This window comes from Pezoporus occidentalis, unplaced genomic scaffold (genome assembly GCF_034315485.1).
Source record: "Pezoporus occidentalis ecotype Australia unplaced genomic scaffold, CSIRO_AGI_Poc_V1 ctg92, whole genome shotgun sequence".
Lineage (NCBI taxonomy): Eukaryota > Metazoa > Chordata > Aves > Psittaciformes > Psittacidae > Pezoporus > Pezoporus occidentalis.
The window spans coordinates 2266299-2288649 of NW_026916284.1; the positions used below are offsets into that span (position 1 = coordinate 2266299).

The 22351-nt window shown below is 47.2% G+C and overlaps 1 protein-coding gene and 1 long non-coding RNA gene across 3 annotated transcripts; one reads left to right on the forward strand and one right to left on the reverse strand.

The window, feature by feature from the left end:
• Positions 1-465: 465 nt before the first annotated feature.
• Positions 466-2707, reverse strand: LOC134156974 (uncharacterized). The gene is made up of 2 exons (XR_009962153.1): positions 2002-2707; positions 466-1888 (listed from the first exon to the last, which is right to left on the reverse strand). It is a non-coding gene; the product is annotated as an uncharacterized LOC134156974 (long non-coding RNA).
• An 858-nt stretch (positions 2708-3565) lies between these two features.
• On the forward strand, positions 3566-20633 carry NUCKS1 (nuclear casein kinase and cyclin dependent kinase substrate 1). 2 transcript variants are annotated; one of them, XM_062605610.1, is made up of 8 exons: positions 3566-3792; positions 10301-10350; positions 11386-11491; positions 13616-13671; positions 13970-14122; positions 14234-14386; positions 15035-15184; positions 16147-20633. In XM_062605610.1, the coding sequence occupies exons 1-8, from the start codon at positions 3776-3778 to the stop codon at positions 16344-16346; spliced, it is 885 nt and encodes a 294-aa protein (XP_062461594.1). In that variant the 5' UTR covers positions 3566-3775; the 3' UTR covers positions 16347-20633. The 2 variants fall into 2 exon arrangements, with proteins under 2 accessions (XP_062461594.1, XP_062461595.1); XM_062605611.1 differs by having other exon boundaries at positions 3568-3792; positions 15038-15184.
• Positions 20634-22351: the final 1718 nt, after the last annotated feature.

The following is a 22351-nucleotide window of genomic DNA, read 5'->3' on the forward strand; positions in this document are numbered from 1 at the left end:
AAGGGAGAGCTGTGTTTCTCTGGCAAAGTCTTCCTCCTGTCTCTCTTTGCTTTCTATCATCTGTGGAGGGAGAAGGTGGTAAGAAGGTTGGTTACCTTCACTGAGCACATTGAAATGTGGGGTTTCACACTCTGGAGTTGAAAAGGATTGATTAGGAAAGAGTAAGGGCTGAGAAATGGAGAACTGCTGCTGTGTTCCACCATGTTCATGTCAGTGCTAGGGTTCTGTCATGCACATGGTGCCAAATTTGGGGTTATAGGCACTTGAACATACCCTTGCCTGTGCTGTTGTAGAAACATGTGAAACGTGTAGAAGTGGTTAGTGACCAAATGGAGCTCTTTGAATTTTACTTCCTAAATATTGTGTTAAAAAGAAAAAAGTTGTTTTTTTTAATGCTATATTTCTAGTTCTTTATGGAACATGGGGAGAGGGGTCTGTTTTTTTAAAGGATTTCTCATGAAACCATTTAAGCTTCATGTTTTATTTATTGCTTTCTCTCTATGCACCTCTAAAGTGTTTCAGCAAAAAGACCAAGTGTTAGAGCTGCCCTTAGAGTGGGGAAACTGAGGCCCACAGTGGGAATCTGCCCAGGACCCAGTCCCTGAGGTCAGCTTGGCACTGAAGGTTCCTAATTCCTGTCTCCATGATCCAGCTGCTCAGCCCTGTGTCCTGTAGGAAAGTGCCTTTATACCTTTGGCATGTTGGTGTGGGATGTGCCAGCGCCTCTTTGGGGTCTGGACCTTCTCACCTGGATTTCTTCTTTCTAAGTGCCTCTCAAAAGCAAGCAGAAAGCCAAAGAAAGCTCTTTGAAGGTTTTCCTCTATGATACATGATTTCTGCTCAGCCCGGTGGGTACCAGTGTGTGCCTTGGCCTTGGTTTTCTCCCACACTGGTTGCTGCTTGTTCACATCTCAACAGACACAGCAGCCAAGTGTCAGAGAACAAGTGTGCACAACGGAAAGAGCCGTTGCTTGAGATGGGCATAACCCAACCAGACAGGAAAAGGATCTGACTGTGCACGTGTGTGTTCTCAGAGCTCATAAGGCGCTTAAAAAGGCAACCCAACCCAACCCCGCTTTGACTCAGTGCTGTGAAACAGAGGGGTTCAGAAGCGCTCCTTGCTGGGGCAGGCCGAGTGGGGAGAACACTGTGAGATGGGTTGTGCCCAGCTTGTCCTAGTGGAGATAATTCTGGCTTTTCAAACACCTCAAAGGGAAAAACCACCTTGGAGCAAAGCCATTTCTAGAAGGATTTTAACCCAAGGGGAGCCTCGCTCGTGCAGATGGAGAAAAACTTGATGCTTTCAAATATGAAGCAGAAAAGCCTCAGCTCGATTCTGATCAATGTGCTCACTGCAGCAGGAATGGGAATGCACTCGGGCTCCCCTTCTGCTGTGCCTGCTTTGACTTCATACTCGCTGGGTGACTCTGAGCCAACTGCACCTATTTCCTTCTCTTCCACGTGGTGTTTCTCATGCCTGTAACTTTCATTTGTGGTCGTGGGACTCCAAACCACATGAAGTGTAAGGGTGTATTTTATACATTGATGACAGCACCCTGGGGGGCCACAGAGCTGGGAATTTTTACTGTAATTGAATGGGAAAGCGTGAGGGCAGACTGCAGTTCAGAAATAAGCCAATAATAGTAAAACTTCGCCTTGTTTTGTTTGCTTAAACCACTTGCTGTTCCACAGAAGTATTGTAGAGACAGGGTTCTGATTACTGTAATGTTGCATATTACCATGTTGATTATAAAGAGGTTTTCTCCATCTCAGTCACTGATGCAGCGTTGCAGGGGGCTGAAATAAAAGCTTGATGTTGCTTACGGTGGTGGTGGTGGTGGTGCTTTCCTGTCTCCGCAGTCCAGACAATTGGGTTCACAAGTTCAGCCTAGAACCAGGGTATGTACAAAACACAACGCGTGAATGGCTCCGTGTTGCCAGCAAAGCAAAGCAGATCCTTGCCACTGAAATCCCTTTCTCTGGTCCCCCGTTCTTACTGACCTGCAGGCAGGACGTCAGCTTGCAGAACTCATCCCTGACTCGGGCCTCGTGGCTCTTAATCCAATGGAGCCCGCGCTGAGGAAGAGGAAGAGGAGTCCTTGATGTGGTTGTTGGTAATGCACCTTGCTTAGGGCTCAGCGTGGTTTGGGGCTGGCTCTGCAGGCAGTTGCTCTGAGTGCTCCCCTTTCTTTCCTGGTCGCTTTGTCCCTAACATTGACTGCACCAAGGACAGAGTGCATCTGAAGTGAACAGGAAAATGGCAGCAATTCCAATGGAGGCAAGTTAAGCTCAAGCAGGGCATTAAATGAACCCCAGTTACTCCTATAATGAGGTAAAAAGCTGGCCATAGTTGTACTGTCAGGTAATCTGGTATCTTAAAAACATGGGTTTAGGTAGTTTTTAATGAAGCAGATGAGTGAGCCTCTCTAAAGGCAAAGCAAAGCTAACTTGCAATGGCAGAAGCTGCCATTTTCATGGACTGTGGAATAAGTTCTATTTTTCCACGGCCAGTGCAGCTCCTGTTCTAAACAAAAGGAGTAATTTGGGGGTTCAGGGAATTTAAAGAACACGAAACCTTTGCTGGACCTGGGAGAAGTCATCACGGTCTTTGTGTCTGTGGGGAAAAGTGATGAAATTGGTGCTGGGAATGAAGTCACTGCCTGGTGAAGCCGATGGTCTGTGTTTCCTCAGAAGAAAAGGATTGCCCAGCGGATCCACGAAACAGGGGAGTGATGTGCTATAAAATAAAGAAATCTGTAGATTTATTGCAGATTCCACCACACGACTTGACTTGATAGGGGCCTGCAGGGACAGGCCAAGGGGAATGGCTTTAACCTGCCTGAGGGGAGACTGAGATGAGCTCTTAGGCAGAAGCTCTTCCCTGTGAGGGTGCTGAGGCGCTGGCACAGGGTGCCCAGAGAAGCTGTGGCTGCCCCATCCCTGGCAGTGTTCAAGGCCAGGTTGGACACAGGGCTTGGAGCAAGCTGCTCTATGGAAGGTGTTGGGGTTGGAGCTGGAGGAGCTTTGAGGCCCCTTCCACCAAAACCGTTCCATGAATTCACCGGGCCCCGCTCGGTGACCCCGTTCCTCTCAGCTCCCTGCTTCCCCCGTTCGTGCATGCCCCGCGGCAGCGCTCCGGGAGCGCGTCCCTCAATGGCGGCCCTCCTGCATGACAAAGGGCCGCCCCTCGGCACTAACCGCCCTGCCTAACCCGCGCTAGGCACGGCGGCCCCCCGGGGCAGGCCCGGCCTCAGGCAGCCGGGCCCCGGCGCCCGCTTCCCCGCGGTTTCCCTCCAAAACCGCGCCAGGCCCCGCGCGGCGAAGCTGCGGCTGCGGCCCCGCCGGCGCCCCGGGGACAAGGCGGAGCGGGGCGGGCACAGCCAGGCCGGGTCTGCCCGGAGCGGGGCGGCAGCGCCGGGGCCCCGTGGCGAATCTGCCGCGCGCAGCGGCTCGAACGTGCGGGGCGGCGGCGACCGCGGCGGCCACCGCGGCGGCGGCGGAGCGGCGGCGACCGGGCCCGGGGCGGCCGCGCGGCCCTCGCAGAGGAGCGGGTGTCTGCGGCGGCGGCGGGGCGCGGGCCGGCGGCGGCAGCGCCTGAGGGGGGGAAGAGGCGGCTCCGGAGGCGCGGCCCGAGGCGCTGGGCCCAGGGCTCCCGCTCGCTCCGGGGAGGGGACGGGCGACGCCGAGCCCGCACCGAGCGACCGTTCCGTTCCGATCCTCCTTCCCCTCCGCGCCGGGCGACGCTGCCCGCGCCGGGCCCGAACCGCCGGGGAAAATGTCCAGGCCTGTCAGGTGAGTCCTTGGCGGGGCGCGGAGGCCCCGCTCCCGCCTCTCCTCCCACCCGCGGCGCCAGCGCTGCCTCCTTCCCTCCCTCCCTCCTTCCCTGCTCCCTCCCTCCCTGCCCGGGCCCGGCCCCCGGCGCTGCAGGCCCTCCCGCCCGCCCTGCCGCAGGCCTCGCCGCAGGCCGTGCCTGGGGAAGGGGCAGCCTGAGGCCCGGGCGAGCCGCGGAGGGGCGGGGTGAGGGGCAGGGAGGCCGCGCGGGTGCAGTCCCGGGCCCGTGTCCCCTCTGTTCCTCCCTGCGGTCACACGTTCCCCGCCACCCGGTGCACTGATCGCTCTCTCCGAGCGGCCCGGCCTGGTTCGCCGCCTCGCCGAGGGGCCGGTGCGCTGCAGGCCCGGGGAGAGGCTGCGCGCAGCGTTTTGTAACGGGAAGAGCGCATCCCCGGTGCCGCAGCCCCCGCGGCCCGCTCCCCGCGCGGGGGGAAGCGGAGCACGCCGCAGGGGGAGGGGACCCGCGGGCACGGCGCCGGGCCCGGGCAGGGTCTGGGCCCAGGGGCTGTGCACGGAGTTAAACCACGTTTAGGGGAGGAGTTGGGAGGAGCCGCCCCCTCTGGTGGGAGCCGCGCTCAGCGCACGCCCCTTTCCTCTCGCCTGGTCGCTAAGAGCGGTCCCCGGGTCCGTTTCCTACGGGTGCTTCCCCCTTCACCCCTGAGAGCGCTGGGTTTAGCCCGTGGAAGGAGGAACCCGTGGGGCGTTTACGTAGCGGGCTGTGCTGTCAGCCGCAGGGGAGGTAGGTCCCGGTGGTTGTGGCTTTGGTTGCACCTGGAGCTGCGGGGCTGCAGGGTAACCTGAGCCACGGGGTTGGATCGGGGTAACTTTGAAATCCCAGGGCATGTACCTGAGGCGGGCAGAGGGAACTGGAAAGTGCTCACAGAGCGGACTTGAGATTCGAATTGTCTTTATAGCGAAAGTAAGAGGTTTCATCAGGTATTGTTTGAATGCTCTGAAATGTTTTCATTCTCAGGGTACTTTAAGTAACTGGTTGTGCTTTGATTCCCAGTGAGCAGCCTGGTCTGTGGATCCTGGGTGTCCTGTGGAATAATTGATATGAAATTAATTATGGCTGTAAAAACTTACACATGTACGTTTATAGGTGGTGGCCTTTGTAGTTAAGTAATGTTTCTAGCACACAGGAGCTAAATAACTGGAAGCTAGGACTGTGCTAAGTGGGGGAGTTGGGCACAGTGGTTAGGGAAACACTTGTTTTTTCATAGCTTTTTTTTTTGCCCCAGTAGTATGTGTTCCTGCATGCAAAGGTAAGGGCAGGTAAAGCTCAAGTTCCAGCCTTAGGGAATTGTCTTGGGTCCAAAAGGTGGGTTAATAGGAGTGGGTACTCCCTGCTCTGCAGCATCAGGCTTTGGCCTTTTGCAAGGCAGGATGGTGGCCAAGATGGACTGGTGGTCTGATCTTGAATGATAGTGTCTGTGCTCTGAAATATAGAGGTGATGTGACTTTGCTGCTCAGGGTGACACTTCAGTGCCTGTTCTGCTGGTGATTAACTTGCCAGCCCGGGAGGCTCGCTACAGGTAAGGGAGGTGTTGTGTCTCCCCAGGTAGCTCCCAAGCTTTCTGCTATTCAGTAACTGTCTGAGCCACCATTTGGAGACAAAAATAATCGATGAATAGAAATGTGCCCGGCCTTGCAGCGTTGTGAAAGAGCTGACTTGGGTCACCCCTGCTGACAGGCAGGAAAATGAGGTGCTAAAGTCCAGGCTGCTAGCAGCAGCAAACCCTTTGGCACGTGTGAGGAGCAATCTACTATGCAGCTGTGTTAAACAGCCCTCCCGGGGGAAAAATGTCACTCCTCAGTGGCTGGTGCAGGCTGCTGCCGTGCTAGGGAGTGACTGGAGAGCTCCCTTCATGGGTTTAAATCAGAAACTCCTCCAGTTGTTGGCTTTGAGGTGTTGTCTGGATGTGTTGGCTTATTGATAACATGGAAGTCTGGGGAAGGGTTTCTCATCAGAATAATACTGAGTGTTGGAGAAGTTTTCCTGTGTTCAGTGGGCTTAGAATTAATTTATTATGTTTACCAGTTTCTGGTGGATCTGCATGTGTTTAAAACAAGGCATTTCGTAAAATCTGGCCTGTGTCCTTGTTTCTCCTCCACTTGTTGGTAGAATATTGCCTTAATACTCTGGTTCCTTTAAAGTGGTAGTGAAGTCCTGGTATTTACAGGCTTCATTTGCCTGGCACTTGGACCCAAGTGCTTTCTACACAATTAACCTGCTCCTGGGTGGGTAGTGATGGTATCTGCACTATTGTTGGCAAATGGCAAGGAGTGGAAAGGAAAGGAAGCTCCAGTCACTGAACCGCTGCTTCATGTGGCTGCCTCCACTCAAGCACTGCAGAGAGCGTTTGGAGCTGGTGGCTGCATCGTGCCATCTCTTCCTGTTCCTTCATACAACTGAAGTACCCAATTTTGAGGCACTGTTTTTATAAAGAACATCAATTAATGTGTTTCAAGGAAGAATTTTGACTCTCCATTGGCTGGCCTTCGCTTCTGCTTTTCCTTGCTGGCCGCTTTCACTCGCTGGTAATTCCTTCCCTGCAGGCATTGGGCGAGTAGAGGAGTCACAGGGGTTTTTGTTTGTTCATTTTAAGATTAAAGCCAGTTATGAATTGATCCATCTCAGTGCTTCAAGGCACTTAATTTTTCTGTATTAGTAACACTTGAATCCCAGCCTTCTGTTGGCACCACAGGGGAAGGGGAACCTTTGACATTTTGCTTGCAGGAAAAGCCGTATTTCTCTAAATATGAATTGTTGCCAGTCTTGTACCTGGACAATGTAAAGTATAAATATTGTGATTTCTTGCATGGAGTAGGAGGGAAAGCAGCTCTTCCTTGGGGATTTAATTTAAGGAATAATGTGTGATCGTGTCCAGAGATAATCTATGGATGCTTTCCAGATGAGCAAAAAGATCTGATCCTTGCTCTGAAAACGTTCAGCCTGAAGAGAAACAGAGCAAGGCAAAGGTGCAATAGGAATTGAAATACCAGGAACAGCACAGGTTGCAGAATTGATTTGGGAGGGGGTGTTTTGGGGCTTGTGGTTTTCCTCCCCCTGCGCTGCATCAGGCCATTTCTGTATTGTATTGTATTTAGTAATTGCAGTTAGGCTCAAATGGAGGATGGCCCCAAAACTGTTGCTGCATAAATCATTTAATTGCTTTACGGAGTTCCAAGTCATGTGTATCCCTAAAAATTCCTACAGATGCCATGAACAGTGCTTAGTCTTAGAGCATTTGGAATTACCCCAAGTCCAGCCCCAAACAATGACCTCTGTAATTGGGAACCTCTCCTCCAGTCTTGTCTGAGTACAGTTGTGCTGGGTTTGACCATCTAACACCATAGCGATGTGCTTTAGGTACAGAACTGTCCCTGGGCTTTGATGTTTCAGCTTCTGCTGTGTCCCTGTAAGTGAATGTTCGTTTAAGGCTTAAATCCAGCGCTGGGTGTTTGTTTTGCACAGCTTTAAAAGTATGTGGGAAAAACATCTCCTGGCTGCCTTATCTGTGGGTAAAAGAGGCCCCAGAGGGATGCTTTTAATAGCAATACTTATTGACAAGATGCTGCCCTCACAGTGGGACATCTTTACCAGGTGGGAAAGGGAACTTGGAAGTGAACACTTTGACCTGCACTGAGGGAAGGGCCCTGATGTTCCTCACAGTGCTTGGTTTGATGGTGATAGTGGTTAAATGCTGGAGTTCAAACCAAAAACCCCATCAGTAACCATTTATTCTGTCATTTATTTGTCCTAACCATTGCTCTTCAGTGCTTGATGAGATGGGTCACCAGCTTTTTGAAGACTCCCAGCATTGCTTTTCAGGAGCTGATGTGTTATTTTGTTTAAACTGGGGCTTGATCTGTGGGTTTTAATGCCTGTGGAAATACCTGGGGAGCTGAGCATTCCCTTTACAAAGCCAGAAACTCCCTGAATGGTGGTAATCTGACATGTTGACTTCCAAAGGCTGAGGACTTAGGGGATTTACTAGCTGAAGATGGGGTATTCCTATACAATCCTTACTCGGCTTGGTGGGCATTGAGTATGGGTTATAAGAACCATTGGGTATTTCTGAGTTCTTAGTAAATGACTTGAGCATTACTTTGCTCAGTAAGTGCTGAAGACTTGCTAGAAGAGTTCCTCTTTATTCCAGCAGTACTGGACTGACTGCTGTTAAATAAACTCACACTATGGCAACTTCTCTCTCTACCTTTTCTCCCCCAGTTCCTTTTCACATGCACACTGTAAATGTTAAAAAAAGCTGAATTAGCAAGTGAGTTACGTTAAAGTTTCAGTGTGTATTTGAAACCAGCTTGAACAGTATCCATCCCAGATGCCTACAAGATTGTCTTATGTTCAGTCTAACTGAATGTAAGAAATGGTTTATTGCCTGGTTGTAAGAAATGGTTTATATCTGGTTGCTTGCCTTAACAGCTTCTCGTTTTTGACAAAACCAGCACTACTTTTTCTCTGGCTCTAAGCCCCAGTGTACTTATCTACTCTGTTTTTATCACCTTGGCATAATAAAGGATGCAGTCTCTCTCTGCAAGCTTGTAGTTACTAAGCACTGCACATCAGTGCTGTTGACAGGTCTACAGCCAAGCATAAGTTGATCTCCATGGGGTGAGTGATGAGTATAGAGTGAGGAGAATGGCAGAGGCAGGAGCAGCTTGTTTGCTGGTTCTGCCCTTGGGAGCTTCTCCGGCTCTGTTGGGAAGACCTGCACGTTTCTGTCTGCAGGAATCTCACTGTGGGTTATTCCTTTTCCTCTGCTCTTCTCCTTGCCCTGCAAAATCAGATCAAGCAAGACAACCTGCCTTCTCTCTAGTTTCCTTCTGCCATAGTGATGGGTTTTTAATACCAGTATTGCTGCTCCTGTTCAGCAGGTAGTGAGAGCCTGGCAGGATTTACTGTCCAGCTGAACGCAGGGTACAGAGTTTAGAAAGGGGAAGGATGTTTTCCATAGGGACAGTGTTTTTCACTGAAGTTCTGTTGTCTGTGCTGTGTTTTCAGGGCCTGATTTAATCTGGGTCTCTGTCTGAAAAAAGGAAGATACAGCTGTGTGTGACCAAGTTACGACAAGGTGGCAAGATTACAACTTCCATCTCGCATGTTAGAGAAGTGATTGAACATCTTCTTTAGTAACTTCATTGCTCTTCACATGCTTACTAGAATAAAATCAGTGCTTTCACGTGGGAGGCACATCAGGAGGCAGTCTTCAGGAAGCTGCCTGTTGGAATAGGAATTGGAGTTCCTGGACAGTGCACTGTAACAGGCTTTGCCAGTGGCTGTGTTCTTGAACTGGTGTCTTCCTGTGCTGGGCTGTGAGCGAGCAATGCTCGGGAGCATGTTGCTCTTGTACTTTGTTCCACTTGCGCGTACTCTGCAGCTTGGATGCCGTTAGCCTGTAGCAATCTAATGACTGGTTTTACTTCCCTTCTCTTTGCTTGTTGGGGCTTTCTTTGTTGAGAGCTTGGAGTTTTGGGGGAGTTTTTTAGGGAGGCTCTGTGCAGGTTGTGCTTCTTCATCTTCTGATGCCTGTTGCTGCAAGCCATGAGGAGAGGTACTTGTACAGGAGGCCAACTCACACTTGATTTCAAATGGATCAACAGCCAGAAGGCAAGAGTGGCCTTTGAGACATCTTTCAGCTCAATGCTCTCGGCAGCAATGCATGATGTTAATTGCAAAGTGCAGTCCAGTTTGTGTGTGGAATTCGGCAGGGCAGGAGAGGGGAAGGGCTTTGTGGTTCATGTGCTGGAGGGGGCTTGTGTTGCCTTCTCTGTGCAGTGGTCCTCCAGGTCCTGCCCCTTGCTTGACTTTTGTGGCTGTAGAGGTGAGCATGGGTGGTGATTGCTGCAAAATCAGCTTTGCCACTGGCTTTGAGTCAAAGGGGTTGGAAAACAATATGGAAATGCTTCTCTAATTCATGCTGATATTTGTGTGCTTGTTTTCCACCTGGAATCCTGGTCTTAAATAACACAGCTGTGCCACAGGGTCTTAGGGGAAGCTCTGGCTTAAAGTTCAGGTTGATGCTTTCTTGAAGTGCATCTTTAATCTTGGGGTGGAAACACTGCTTTAGAATAGGCTTTCACTAGTGTGGTGATACATAATGACAGCTCCATGGTGTGAATGATGAAAGAGCCATGTAGTGCAGGTTAAGATGGCTCTTCCTCACTGCAGCCATGAGCCGTAAGAGAGTGCTACTTATCACAAAGCACTTCTCAACTCCGAGGCTATAATCCAGTCTATTATAACAGCTCCTTAGGAAAATGCTAGAATATACTCACTGTTCGTCTCTGACTTCAAAGGTGTAGGTGGCTTGCTTAGGAGAGTTTGCTTAAAGTGTTTTTAGGCTGCAAATCCTGCACTGGAAGCAAGGATATGGCACGTTCTTGGTACTTGCAGAAAGCTTTTGCATCTCAAATTGCTAACTTCTTTTTTCCCCTTACTTTTGAACAGGAACAGGAAGGTGGTCGATTATTCCCAGTTTCAGGAATCAGATGATGCTGGTAAATGACTTTTTTTCTTACCAATGTAATCTTGGGCCTAGTTCATTTATTGCTTTGCGTATCAACTGTTTTGCTTCTGGTCACATCTTTAACTTACATTCGAAGGACTTTCTGCTCTTCACAGCCTGAACTGTTAATAAGTATTTGCAAATATAATGATCCTCATATGCTTTGTATTAAGCAAACAATGGTGATAGAAATCTTACTATTTAATGCTTGTATTGTTGTAGTGCCTTGAGGCTGTTGGCAGCAATGATCTTCTTCCTTGGTCTATGTTATGTTCTGGGGCAGCATCTCCCTGATGCCACTTTTTCTCCCATAAAATATGTTTCCAGTTTAGTGGGATGCCAGTTAATCCCGTAATGTCAGGAGGCATTTTTGGGAGTTGCATCTCCAAACCCCCAGTCTTTATGTCCCTGTGAATTAATGGAATGTTGCTGGAAGCCATATGGAATACGTTTTGTGCTCTTAGAAAACACTCATAGTGCTACTGTTTGCTCAGTGAGGCTGTGCTGATAATGAAGACAAATGTGCATAGTTCTTCATGGCAGTCCTGTTCTCGTATTGTATAAGGTATTGTGTAATAGTTGTAAAAAGTTACTGTGTAAACTACTCCACAATGACATGTGTTTTTTCCCATCACAGCACAGTAAATAAAGTGCTGTTAAAAGCATGCAGAAATATGTAGGGATGTTAGCTTGTAATAGGTTTGGATAACAACTCTGTTTCTGTAAAATGAGACACTGTGTCCTCTTGTGGGGCTTTCTGTAGCTCATCTTCCTATGTCGGACTTGTTTGTGTGGGGCATTGGTTGTGCTGCCAGTGGAAGAAAAGGTAAATCACTGGTTAAAGACAGCACTTTGCTTCTATAAAGTTCTGTTTGAAGCCTTGTGGTTTTGTTGTTGTGTTGGTTTGGGGTTTTTAAGGGCTTCTTTTTGATGTGCATGAAATGGGCAGTTTAAGTGATAGCTGTAGAAGTCAGTTTGCTGGGAACTAGGAGTTTGACTCAAAGCCATTTTGTGCTGTCCCATCCAGATGAAGATTATGGAAGAGATTCAGGTCCCCCATCGAAGAAAATCCGTTCGTCTCCCCGGGAGGCTAAAAATAAGAGGAGATCTGGGAAGAACTCTCAGGAGGACAGGTAAAAGCAGCACTTCCTCCACTACAAACATGGCTCCAAACCTCATCCTGTGTCTGGGGAGCAGTAAATCCTAAGAGGAGTGATTATAAGTGGGGTTCAAGGTCTGCAGTGTAAGTCACAGAGCTCTCAATCACAAAGCTTGAATAGCTTGAATAATCAGTTTGGACATTGAGGTGGTTCTTTCTCATCCGAATAGACAGAGAAATCATGTGGAAAGTACTTGTCACTAGTACTTTGTCATTGAAATTTCCAGAGCTAGATGGTGGGAATGGGAAGGAGCATGATCAGAGTTACAGAAATTGGCAACTGTTCCAATTATCCAGGTAAGTCAGTGGCGAGATGCATTCTGTTTTACATGTTTTTTTCCATATGCTTGGAGCATTCAAAGAATCATGGAATGGTTTGGGTTGAAGGGACATTAAAGATCCTCCAGTTCCAACCCCCTGCCATGGGCAGGGACACCTTCTGCTTGTCTAAGCCCTGTCCAACCTGGCCTTGAACAATGCCAGGGATGGGGCAACCACAGCTTCTCTGGGCACGCTGTGCCAGCGCCTCACTACCATCACCACCACTTCTGCCTAATATCTAATCTAAATCTCCCCTCTTTCAGTTGAAAGCCATTCCCCCTTTTGGTTAAAGATTAAATGCATCAGTACAGTGGCAGTTAGGAACTGGGGCCATTTGTTATATTTCTTTGTTTATCATTTCTGTTTTTGTCTAATTCGTAACCAGAGTAACCTGCTTTGATAACTGAGTTGCTCCAGCAGTGTGGAGGGACTCTGTTCTAAGTGATGTCCCACTGAATAGTGGAAGTCTTTCCTGTAGAGTGAAAATATCTTCCTGTTTACAGTAACTGTGGTCAGCAAATGATTGCCATAACACCTCAAGTCAACTGACTGCCCTCATGAGAGACACCAGCTTCAGGGATGGAGTTTATTCATACTGTGTAAACTCAAGGTGTCTCTTGATCCTGTTGCGCTCTACACGTAGGAGGCTTCCCCGTCATCTTCCTGTTCCATGAATGTAGGCATGCAAATATTTCCATGGTCCACCTGCTGTTGTGAACTGAGTGGGAGAGACTTTTCACCCTGGCAAGTGCCTGGAATACCTGAAATCAAGGATTTAATGGATATGACCTGTAAAGAGATAGGGCTGGGCAGCTCCCAAAGCAATTTAGTAGCTGACCTTGATGTCCTTTTAGCTTTGGGGCTTTTTAAATCTGTAAGAACAGTTCTGTATGTATTGCAAAACTCACAGAGGGCTTGCATGGAAAACCAGCTTATATCTTTAAGGGACTGAAACCCACACAGAAAACATCCAGGCCTGAGGGGCCGTGGTGGGACAAGTTACCTAAACTATGAGATCTCGAAGTGTTGTGTGGCAGCTCCAACTGCCAGCTCAGAAAGCAGCAGAGGTTTGATCTATTGTACATGTTGTACATCATTGGCCCTTACCAGAGTCCTCGCCACTCCTGCTTAGAACACTTGCTTGCTCCCTGATTGGAGTGCATGTTCTTACATGCTAAAAGGAAAGCCCTCTCTGGCCAGTGGGAATGACTAATGATGGGGGTTTGGATAAGAGCATGAGTACCTGCTTGATAGGGATGCCCTCTGGTGAGGGGTGGTGAAACTCCCTCAGAAATGAGATCATTTGAGAGATTGTAAACCAAATATGTGCTAGTCAAGTGCTGTACAGCAATAGAGGATGAAGGGGTCTGAAGGAAGCAGTGACATAATGTGATGACTATAATATTCAGTATAAAACTTTATTCCATTCATAGGCTCAGCCATGCATTATATAATACTAAATTTCTAACTGTAAAATGCAAGACCTGTATTATTGGTAGGGTTAAGAGTGAAGTGCATGGTTCATCTCAACCTTATTATTTCCTGGTTGGATCACTTTAAGTTTGTCTGTGATTCAAAGGTTGAACGTTACCTTTCCAACCATGATCACTCCATTCACAGCTGAGTAATTCTGAAGTATAGCATGTGATGTCCAGGACAAGTGGCTGTTCCCAGCCTGGAGATCAGTTTGCTCTCTGCATATTGGTGTTTTCCATATGTCAGTGCCTGAAACCAAAGTTAAAACAGCAGCCAAACCCTGTCTTTCTCTCATTTTCAGTGAGGATTCAGAAGAAAAAGATGTGAAGACTAAGAAAGATGATTCACATTCGGCAGGTAACTAACTCCATTGTGCAGATAGTGTATCTACAAAGTGAAGAGCAGTTTGTATGAGTTACAGGAGTAGGGTTTAGCATAGGAAAGAAACTGTTCTGCCTAGAGAAGCATGCACTTTCCTAATACACTTAAGCTGGATGCTGCTTCTTGCTGCTGTTATTTCCCATCCTGGTTTGGGATAACTTGGTTTTGTGTTATAATATGCAGCAGATAGGTGTCTGTGAATCTCTTCCCTCTAGTTCTTGTCCCTGTTTCAGAATGATACAAGAAACTTCATAGCTGTACCTTTTCCTTCCAGATGAAGATTTTGGCAGCGAAGATGATGATTTAGGAGCAGATGATGGCAAAGCTGACAGTGACTATGAGAGCTCTCAAAAAAGCAAAAAAGGAAAAAAGGCTAAACCAGAAAAGAACAAGAGGGCGGCCTCCAAATCCAGGAAAAGGCCTGCAGGTAAAAAACAGTGAGCATCTTAATTCTGCCTTGGCCTGTGTCTTGCACTTGTGCTACCTCAAGGTGATCTCTGTTCCCTGTCTCCTTATAACGTGGTGACTTTTGCTGCAGAGGACAGTGAGGATGAAAAAGAAGACCACAAAAATGTGCGTCAGCAACGACAGGCAGCGTCCAAAGCAGCCTCTAAACAACGAGAGATGCTTATGGATGATGTGGGGAGTGAGGAGGAAGAACAAGAGGATGATGAAGCACAGTTCCAGGAGAGTGAGTAATATGGGATTGTAAAAAGTTTGAAATCAGTGTAACACGGGTATGGTTAAACAGAAGTTTATGGGTTTGGCCAGACAGCAGAAGGAACCTGGTTTGCTTTTTGACTGTGACAGTGAAGATGTAAGTTGTTCTTCTCAGTAACTTATCGCTGCATGTCTGTCCAACAGACCAAGCTTTAACACTTGTGAAATTCTTCATGCTTTTTGCTGCTATCCAGTTGCTTTTGAAGCATTCATGCTCCTTTCAGATGACAAAAAAGTACATTTTATCCTTGATCTAATCAGGGAAGGACAGTTTGTTTCAGAAGAGATGGGTTCTGCTGGTAATGAAATCTGAAATACTGAGTGCGAATGACTTCGCAATGGAGTTAAAAGTGCCATTGAGAAGATCACTTCTCTCACTCTTATTAAGGAGATGGAGCATCTGTAGAGGCCCTCAAAACACTCGCTGTGTCATTATACTAGTGCTTTATCCCTGGCAGTGTAAAGTCGTCTGCAATGTCATTTAGCACATAGGTGGAAGCTCTTATGGTCACAGAGTCCTGGTTTCCTGTCTCTGCAGTTGAACTGGCAGATCCCTCAACTGTATCTTCTGCTCCCTTTTCTTTTCTCAACAAAACCTTAAATCTCTTTATGCTTCCAGCAGATTCAGGAAGCGACGAAGACTTCCTCATGGAAGATGATGATGACAGTGACTATGGCAGTTCAAAAAAGAAAAACAAAAAGGTCTCCAAGAAATCCAAACCAGAGAGGAAAGAAAAGAAAATGCCGAAGCCCAGGCTAAAGGCTACAGGTGAGTGTACGCAAAGAAAACTCTTCCCTTTGCTTTAGAGGTTAGTAGTTCCTCTTTCTGCTCCAGAAGACTTGGTAGAAATCTTGAGATCAGGAGCATTCATATTAAACACTGCTGGGGATGGGGCAGCCACAGCTTCTCTGGGCTCCCTGTGCCAGCACCTCAGCACCCTCACAGGGAAGAGCTTCTGCCTAAGAGCTCATCTCAGTCTCCCCTCGGGCAGGTTAAAGCCATTCCCCTTGGCCTGTCCCTACAGGCCCTTGTCCAAAGCCCTCTCCAGGTTTTTTGTAGGCAATGTAATTCATGTAACAGGCCATGATTTAAAGCAGCACCATGTAATAATGTGGCGGCTTTCATTCTTAATTAAGAGTTTGAATTGTTATCTATGTCTTGTTGAAAAACTGCATAGATAGCAAAATTTTCCCTATTGAGAAGCAGCAGTCTGAATTTCAGCCTGTTGTAGCCAAAAAATTTGTGCTTGTGGTGTCATATCTAGTGATTGATCAGGACATGGAATCAAATAGTTCTGATATCATTAGCTAACTTTTCAGTTCAGCTTTACTATGTGACAGGAGGATGGAGCCAGGAGGTGGCTGGGTTCTGCTCCCAAGGAGCAAGGGACAGGACCAGTGGAAGCAGCCTCAAGCTGCACCAGGGCAGGTTTAGATGGAGCTGAGGAACAATTCCTTCCCCAGAGGGTGCTCAGGCATTGGAGCAGGCTGCCCAGGGCAGGGCTGCAGTCTGTCCCTGTGAGTGTTCACTGTGGAGACCAGGCCCTCGGTGCCATGGGTCAGTGGTGGCCTTGGCAGTGCTGGGAACGGTTGGACTGGATGAGCTTCAAGGTCTTTTCTAACGCTTAGTGTAAAACCACCATGTGTTGCTCAATCCTGGTTGTATGAAGCCACGTGACAGTTTTGCCTCTGTTGCTGATCATAACTTTTATAAGCTCTTTCTTCTTTCAGTGACCCCCAGCCCAGTGAAAGGCAAAGGGAAGGCAGGCCGCCCCACAGCTTCCAAGGCAACAAAAGAAAAGACCCCATCCCCTAAAGAAGAGGATGAAGAGCCTGAAAGTCCCCCAGAAAAGAAAAAATCAGCCAGCCCTGCACCAGAGAAGTCAGGGGATGAGGGCTCTGAAGATGAAGCACCCTCTGGGGAAGATTAAATGGCAGTTGAGGAAATCTTTGTTTAAAAAAAAAAAGGAAAAAAAAGAAAAAACCCAACAAAAAAAGAAAAAGGAAAAGAAAACACACTTAGGGGTAGAACACGGTTTTGGCTGTGGCTTGACTCATGGGCTTTGAATGCTGTCTTTACTTTCAGCTCTTTAATACAGTGTATCCTTTTTTTAATAAGAGGAAACCCTTACACAGTCCTGTTTTGAAGTCAATGTTCTCTGTTGGCCATTCTGTTCTCCCTCCCCCAGGAAAGCCATTGGAGACAAAATTAACAGACCTTTGAATATATATATATATATATATATATTTTTCTTTCAAGGGATAACTGCAGTTGTGAAGCAATAAGGGTTGAGACTGATACGTGGAAACCATACTTACAAATCCTTGTTAGAATAGGTTGCCCAGTGCTGGTAAGAGTTCTTTCAGACTACTCTTCTGGGTTTGAATCTGTGGGGAAAATGAAGCTATGCTTTAACAGACTTCTGGTGAGACAAAAGCACTCTCAGAAACCAATGTAGTTGGTAGGAATTCCAGTTGAGGAAGAGGAAACACAGGGAAGAAAACCTGTGTTTCTTGGATTCAGGCACGCTTTTCATGGAAAGCAATCCTGAGGCTTGTAGATGGGCCACTGTCTTCTATTTAGTAAAGACCCTCTGATCAGAATGCAAGATCTTTTGTGTTTGCTGGAGAGAATACTGTTCTGCAATAGGAGAATTGCAGTTTATTCTCTACAAATCCAGATAGACAACCTACAAGCTTCTCCCATCCCTTAATTCTTCCACAGTTGGCTATAGGTGGGCAGGATAAGGGAAGAAAAATTGCAAACCATTTGAAAACCTCTGGTTTCCAGTTTGGGATTGTGGCAAATGTCTCTAAAGTTTTCCCAAGGAAACAAAACAAAGAATCAACGGGTAGTGTAAAACTAAATTCTTTAGCTTTTGGGGCGAGGGATGTCCTTTCCTAAATGTGAAGCAAAGGATTCCTGTAATGCTCTGGTCAGTCTCGGATCCCATGAGTCACGCTGAAGTGTTTCTCTTCTCTCCTTCCATCTGGCCTCAGGAGGCTGTGTAGTCAGAGCTCAGCCTCTCCAGCTCCAGTGTTGGACAGCAGACTTCTGTGGTAGTGCACGTCACCACGTTCCCACTTCCATGTCTTCATCCTGCAGTGTGGGAGGCTTTGCTCTCACATTGACATGGCTGCTTCTGACTGTCGGTCATCATTCTGCTCCCTAAGCCTGAGCAGTGCTGACTAGGGAACAGTGGTAAAGGATGAAGTTGGGAGGAAGTGGAGTTTGGAAGCAGTGTAGTAGGGCTCTGTCGTTCCCTAATAAAAAAGCAGGATGTCCCCCTCAAAATGCAAGACACTTGAGATGTGTGTGGTGGCATTTAAATGTGTTTTTATCCAAGCAGCCATATCCTTGTTTTCTAAAGTACCCAAGCCCTGGGTTTCAAACCCCGATGCAGAGATTGCTGCCATGTTTGTTGGTGGAAATACTCAAAACTGGACCTGCTGTTTTTCTCTTTTTGAAACCCTTTGTGCTTTCTCTGTGTCGCTCACAGTTATCTATAGCTGAGAAGCTTTGCATCTTTCCTTTTTGTCACAGAGCTACACAGTTTGTAACCAGCCTCTTGAAGGTTAACATAAGGCAGCTAATCAGTTGGATTGCTGGTGCACGTGCTACCAGGTGTTTAATCCTATCTGGATTGTAGAGAGAGACACTAATATGACCAGGAAGGACGTTGGGCTGAATGGTGTAGGAAGCCTGGAGATGCTGATGAGCACAGTGTGGAGCCTAAAATGTGGAATGACTATTAATCTAACAGCCGAGTGATTGTCTTGTGTGATTCATAGCCATGGATTTTATTGAGGCTGGTAAATTACTTTACCTTGGCTTATAAAAAATTAAGTTCTCTAATATTCTTTAATGAAACTACTGTTGCCGTTACAATAAAGATGATCGGTGTTTCCATTGTAAATCTTTTTTAAGTGGTTTAATTTTGCAGAACAGCTTAAGGCTGGAGCTGAAGTATCAACTCTTGATAAAGAAGCGAATGTAATCCCCTCTCCTCTCCCACCCCTCTTCCCCCGTGCCAGGTTTCTGGGAGAGCAGAGTCTCTTACCTCCACTTCTTGGGTAATACGGGGAAAACAAACGGCCAAGTTTTCAAAAGCAGTTGGATTAAAACTGGGGATAGAATACACTTTAGTGACTGTCTGGGCCACAGGGTTGGTCCCTTTCAGTCCAGACTATTTCAAGCTATTGTCCATTGGCTTCTTAGGGAGTTTTTTCGCTATTAACTGTAGAATACCTCTAGCTGACTGGTCAAGTGGTTGGTTCTGTACCTGCCGGACCAGGGATTATTTCCTGAAGAGTGTCTTTTGTAAGTTCCACTGTATGATCTTCTTTTGTTAACACGGGTAACTAAAGTGAAGGCTGTGAAAAAAGAGTTCCTGTTGTTCTCAGTTCAGGTTTTGGACTGGATTCTTTCCTGCCTGGCAGTTTCAGCCCTTGCTCTAACAAACCTGTTCTGCTTTCTCATCCGTTCGCCTCACGGCTGGTACAGGCTGCTTGATGCTTCTCTTGGAGTTTGTCACAACCCAAACACGATGTCAACCCTGTCCTGCTGCTGGGGTTTTGTACCTTTTCCTGTATCTGACCATTTCGTGCAAACGCTGTGTTAAGCCCAAATGGTTTCTTGGCTCCTCTGTTAGAAACAGTGGTTTCCATTTTTACCGGTAGAAGAAAATAGTGAAGGTTGATGCTTTTTAGTTATTGTTTTTAGCACAGCATTTTTCAATAGTGGCACTTACCATTTCTAAATGTCCTTTTTACTTCACTTGTGTGAAGCATTCTGTTTCCTTGAAGGAAAGCTGTGGAAAACGCCTTGCTTTAGGTGCTGGAATAGGAGTTCTTCCTGGAGCAGAAAGTTTCAGTCACAGAAGAAGCCTTTGAGAAAGATTGTCATCTGTTCCACAGCTGTAGTTTTGGAGCCTTTGCAGAGAGGTGAATGGATTTATTCCAAAGTTCAGTTAAGTAGTGCCCTGCTCTTAGCCTTTAAATGGTAGTTCAGAACTAACTTCCATTGTATAGCCTTTTGTCCATTCTGTTACTGAATCTACACCACTGTGTTCAGTTTTGCAGCTCTATGTCAATAGTCCTGCTTTTAGTAGGCCACAGGGCTTGAACACTGGCAATTCCGGTTGGAATTTCATACTAAGGATTGCTTGCTTCACATCCTATTTGATCAGCACGAGAATGCCAAACATGCCAAGCAAAATGGGGTTTCGGAATGGATTGTAGGGGAGAGCAAGACTTGGAAATGGGGCAGCCAAGAAGCTTTTTGTTCTCTTCTAGTTTCATCAAAGCAGAAGAGCCATGTGGGGAGAGAAGCAGCACACCTTAGATGGCTTCTGCTCGGGAAGCTCACCACTGCCAGGCCTCGGTGCTCAGTGTGCTCAGCTCCTGTGGCAGCACGGGGCAGCATCAGCAGCAGGCAATGGCCTTCCCGGGCAGTGGCAGGAGATGTGCTGGAATTCCTTTCTTTTTTTCCCTTTTCTTTCCTTTCCTTTTTTTGTTTTTTTTTTTTACCCCTCCACTGGTGATGGTCCCAAAGGTACAATAAACACTGAGGCACCCAGGTGAGGGAGGGAGGGAAGTAAACTGTAACATGCTGGAAGCTTTTGAGCTGTAGAAACTGGTGCTTTGCTTTATGTAATTTGTTTGTGAAGTGTTTATTTTTATAACAGATCATATTGTTGAACACATGGTTCTTAAAGACTACAAACTGATCCATGAGTTTAATAGTTGAGAAGTGGATGTTCATCTGTTGGGGGAGGCAGGATCTGAAAATGTAAGCAGATGGATGTTTAAAGGGACACTGTCACAAAATAGTTGCTGGCATATAGGAGATGTTAGATTGGGGGGGTGGGTCACATCTATATGTGGAAATTATATATTCTATATGTATATGATCAAATAGACAATTTTCCCTGAACTTTGACTATTTTCCTACAGTTTTGGGAGGTTTAAATACAAGTTCTGCTCGTGACAATAGTAAGCAACACTAACTGTTCTGTTTTACTGTCCAAGGTGACTTTTGGTTTAAGTACTCTTGAGGAGCATCAGAGCTCTGAAAGACGACAGTGTCCTTCCGAGACCTCCCCAGATCAAGCGTACCCTTGTTTTAGCCTTCCCACCTCCGTAGATGACTGGCATTTGAATGTCTTTTCATTGAACTCTTTCTATTAAAACCAAACCACAACTGTTTCTTAAGTGTAGTCAAGTTCTCGCCACGTGCTGACTCTTGTGTCTCGACCACTATCGGGATTGACTCTCTAGACTGCCTGCCCCCCTCACCGCGAGCGGGTCCATCGCCGGAGCATGCTCAGTGTGACTGCAAACACCATTGTGCATATGCTTTGTATATTGGGGCGAGGGTTTTTTATATATATATTTTGGGAGGGGTCGTGGGTGGGATGGAGAAAATACTCAAATCCGCTTAAGCCAGACTAATGTGTGTAAAAGCCCCCCAGAGTATTTTGTGTGCGAGTGCGCGGGTGTGAGTGCGCGCATGGGAGCGTCTGCCATCTCCTTCCCTTTGTGTTCTGCAGATTTGTGAGTTTTACTTTTCTTTCCCCGCAGAAGCAATTGTTCCAGAATAAAACTGTAAATAAGAGCTACGTAAGTTTTTGTTTGAACCATGAACATCGTGTCACAGCAAACCCTGAATAATCACTTGGAAGGTAGAGGAGGAGACTCCAGGTAGGGCAGCATTAGATGGGATGCAGTGACTATTTGTCTTGAGTATTCGCAATCCCCTGGTGAGCTTGGCTCAAAACTGGGCTCCGCAGGCCCCCTGCTCATGCCTTGTAGCCAAGAGAGGGGCTGCTGCAAACAGCATTCTGGTGCCATTGGCAGGTGTGGTGTTTCCATCAGGCTGGTGCTTCTTGCAATACCTTGCCAACGCTGAGACCTGCGGCGTGGTACTCGCAGTGAAGTCTGAATGTAACATTAATGCTTTATTTAAAGTAAAAGCAACTGTTTTATTTTTAATTATTCTAAAGAAAGGGGTTCAAGTGGACATGCCTGTTGACCATGTTCATGACTTTCTAGCTACAACCTTCATTGGTAGAATTGTGTGATGGTCTTTTGTGCTACTTAATTTTACATATTCCAGTCTCTGTATGTACCTGCAACAAATGAAAAAAAAAGAGAAAAAAAAAAACACAAAAACAACCCCCTGCTTTGCTTTTATTGAAAGGGTTCCCAGGACTGCATACCTGCTCCTGAGCTCTGGTTTAAGTATGTGTATCCTTCGCTTGTATTTTGTATTGAAAGAAACCACAAAGAAAAAGAACCCTTTATTGTTCAGCATGTTGGAATTGTGTCCCCTCTTTTATTTTTTCTCCTTTTTGGAATATATTAAGCAACTCATTCTTCTGTATCTTTTATTTTCTTTTGTAAACTTTTTGGTTTTGTTTAAAAATGGCTTTATAAAAGGGCTTTTATAACCCATAAACATGACTTGTGTAATTTTTCTGCTATTTAAGGGTCTTCTGCGGTGGTTTTTGTGCCTGTCAGCTATGAAAACACGTGTCAGAACACATGGGGTTCATTCCTTCGCGGAGCTCGTGTGCTGTCCTGAGGAGCATCAGTCAGGTTTTGGTCAGAGCAGTTTGGTGCTGACCTCTTCCCGGTGCTGAGTTGAGGGGCAGACATGGGAAGATGTAAGGAATGAAGTTGTGTTTGCCGTAAGGAACCCAATTTGGGCATGGAGAGGGCTGTGAGGAGGTCAGACAGCCGTGATGAGGAGAGGTGAGGCTTTTCCCGTGTCCCGCTTGCCCCGGGAGCCTTCCCCGTGTCCCCCGCAGCCCCACGGCGGCCCCCGCTGTGCCCGCGCTCTGCCGGCAGGGGGCGCCCCGCGCCGGGCTCCCGCGGTGGCGGCGCTGCGGGAGCGGGGCCGGGGCGGGCGGTGCGGGAGGGAGCTCGGAGCTCA

What these genes read in the sequence shown, in the direction of transcription:
- NUCKS1 (XM_062605610.1), top strand. An exon ending in TCAGGAATCAGATGATGCTG is followed by an intron (nt 10,351 to 11,385) that starts GTAAATGACTTT and finishes TGTCCCATCCAG; the next exon opens with ATGAAGATTATGGAAGAGAT. An exon ending in TGAAGCACAGTTCCAGGAGA is followed by an intron (nt 14,387 to 15,034) that starts GTGAGTAATATG and finishes TTATGCTTCCAG; the next exon opens with CAGATTCAGGAAGCGACGAA.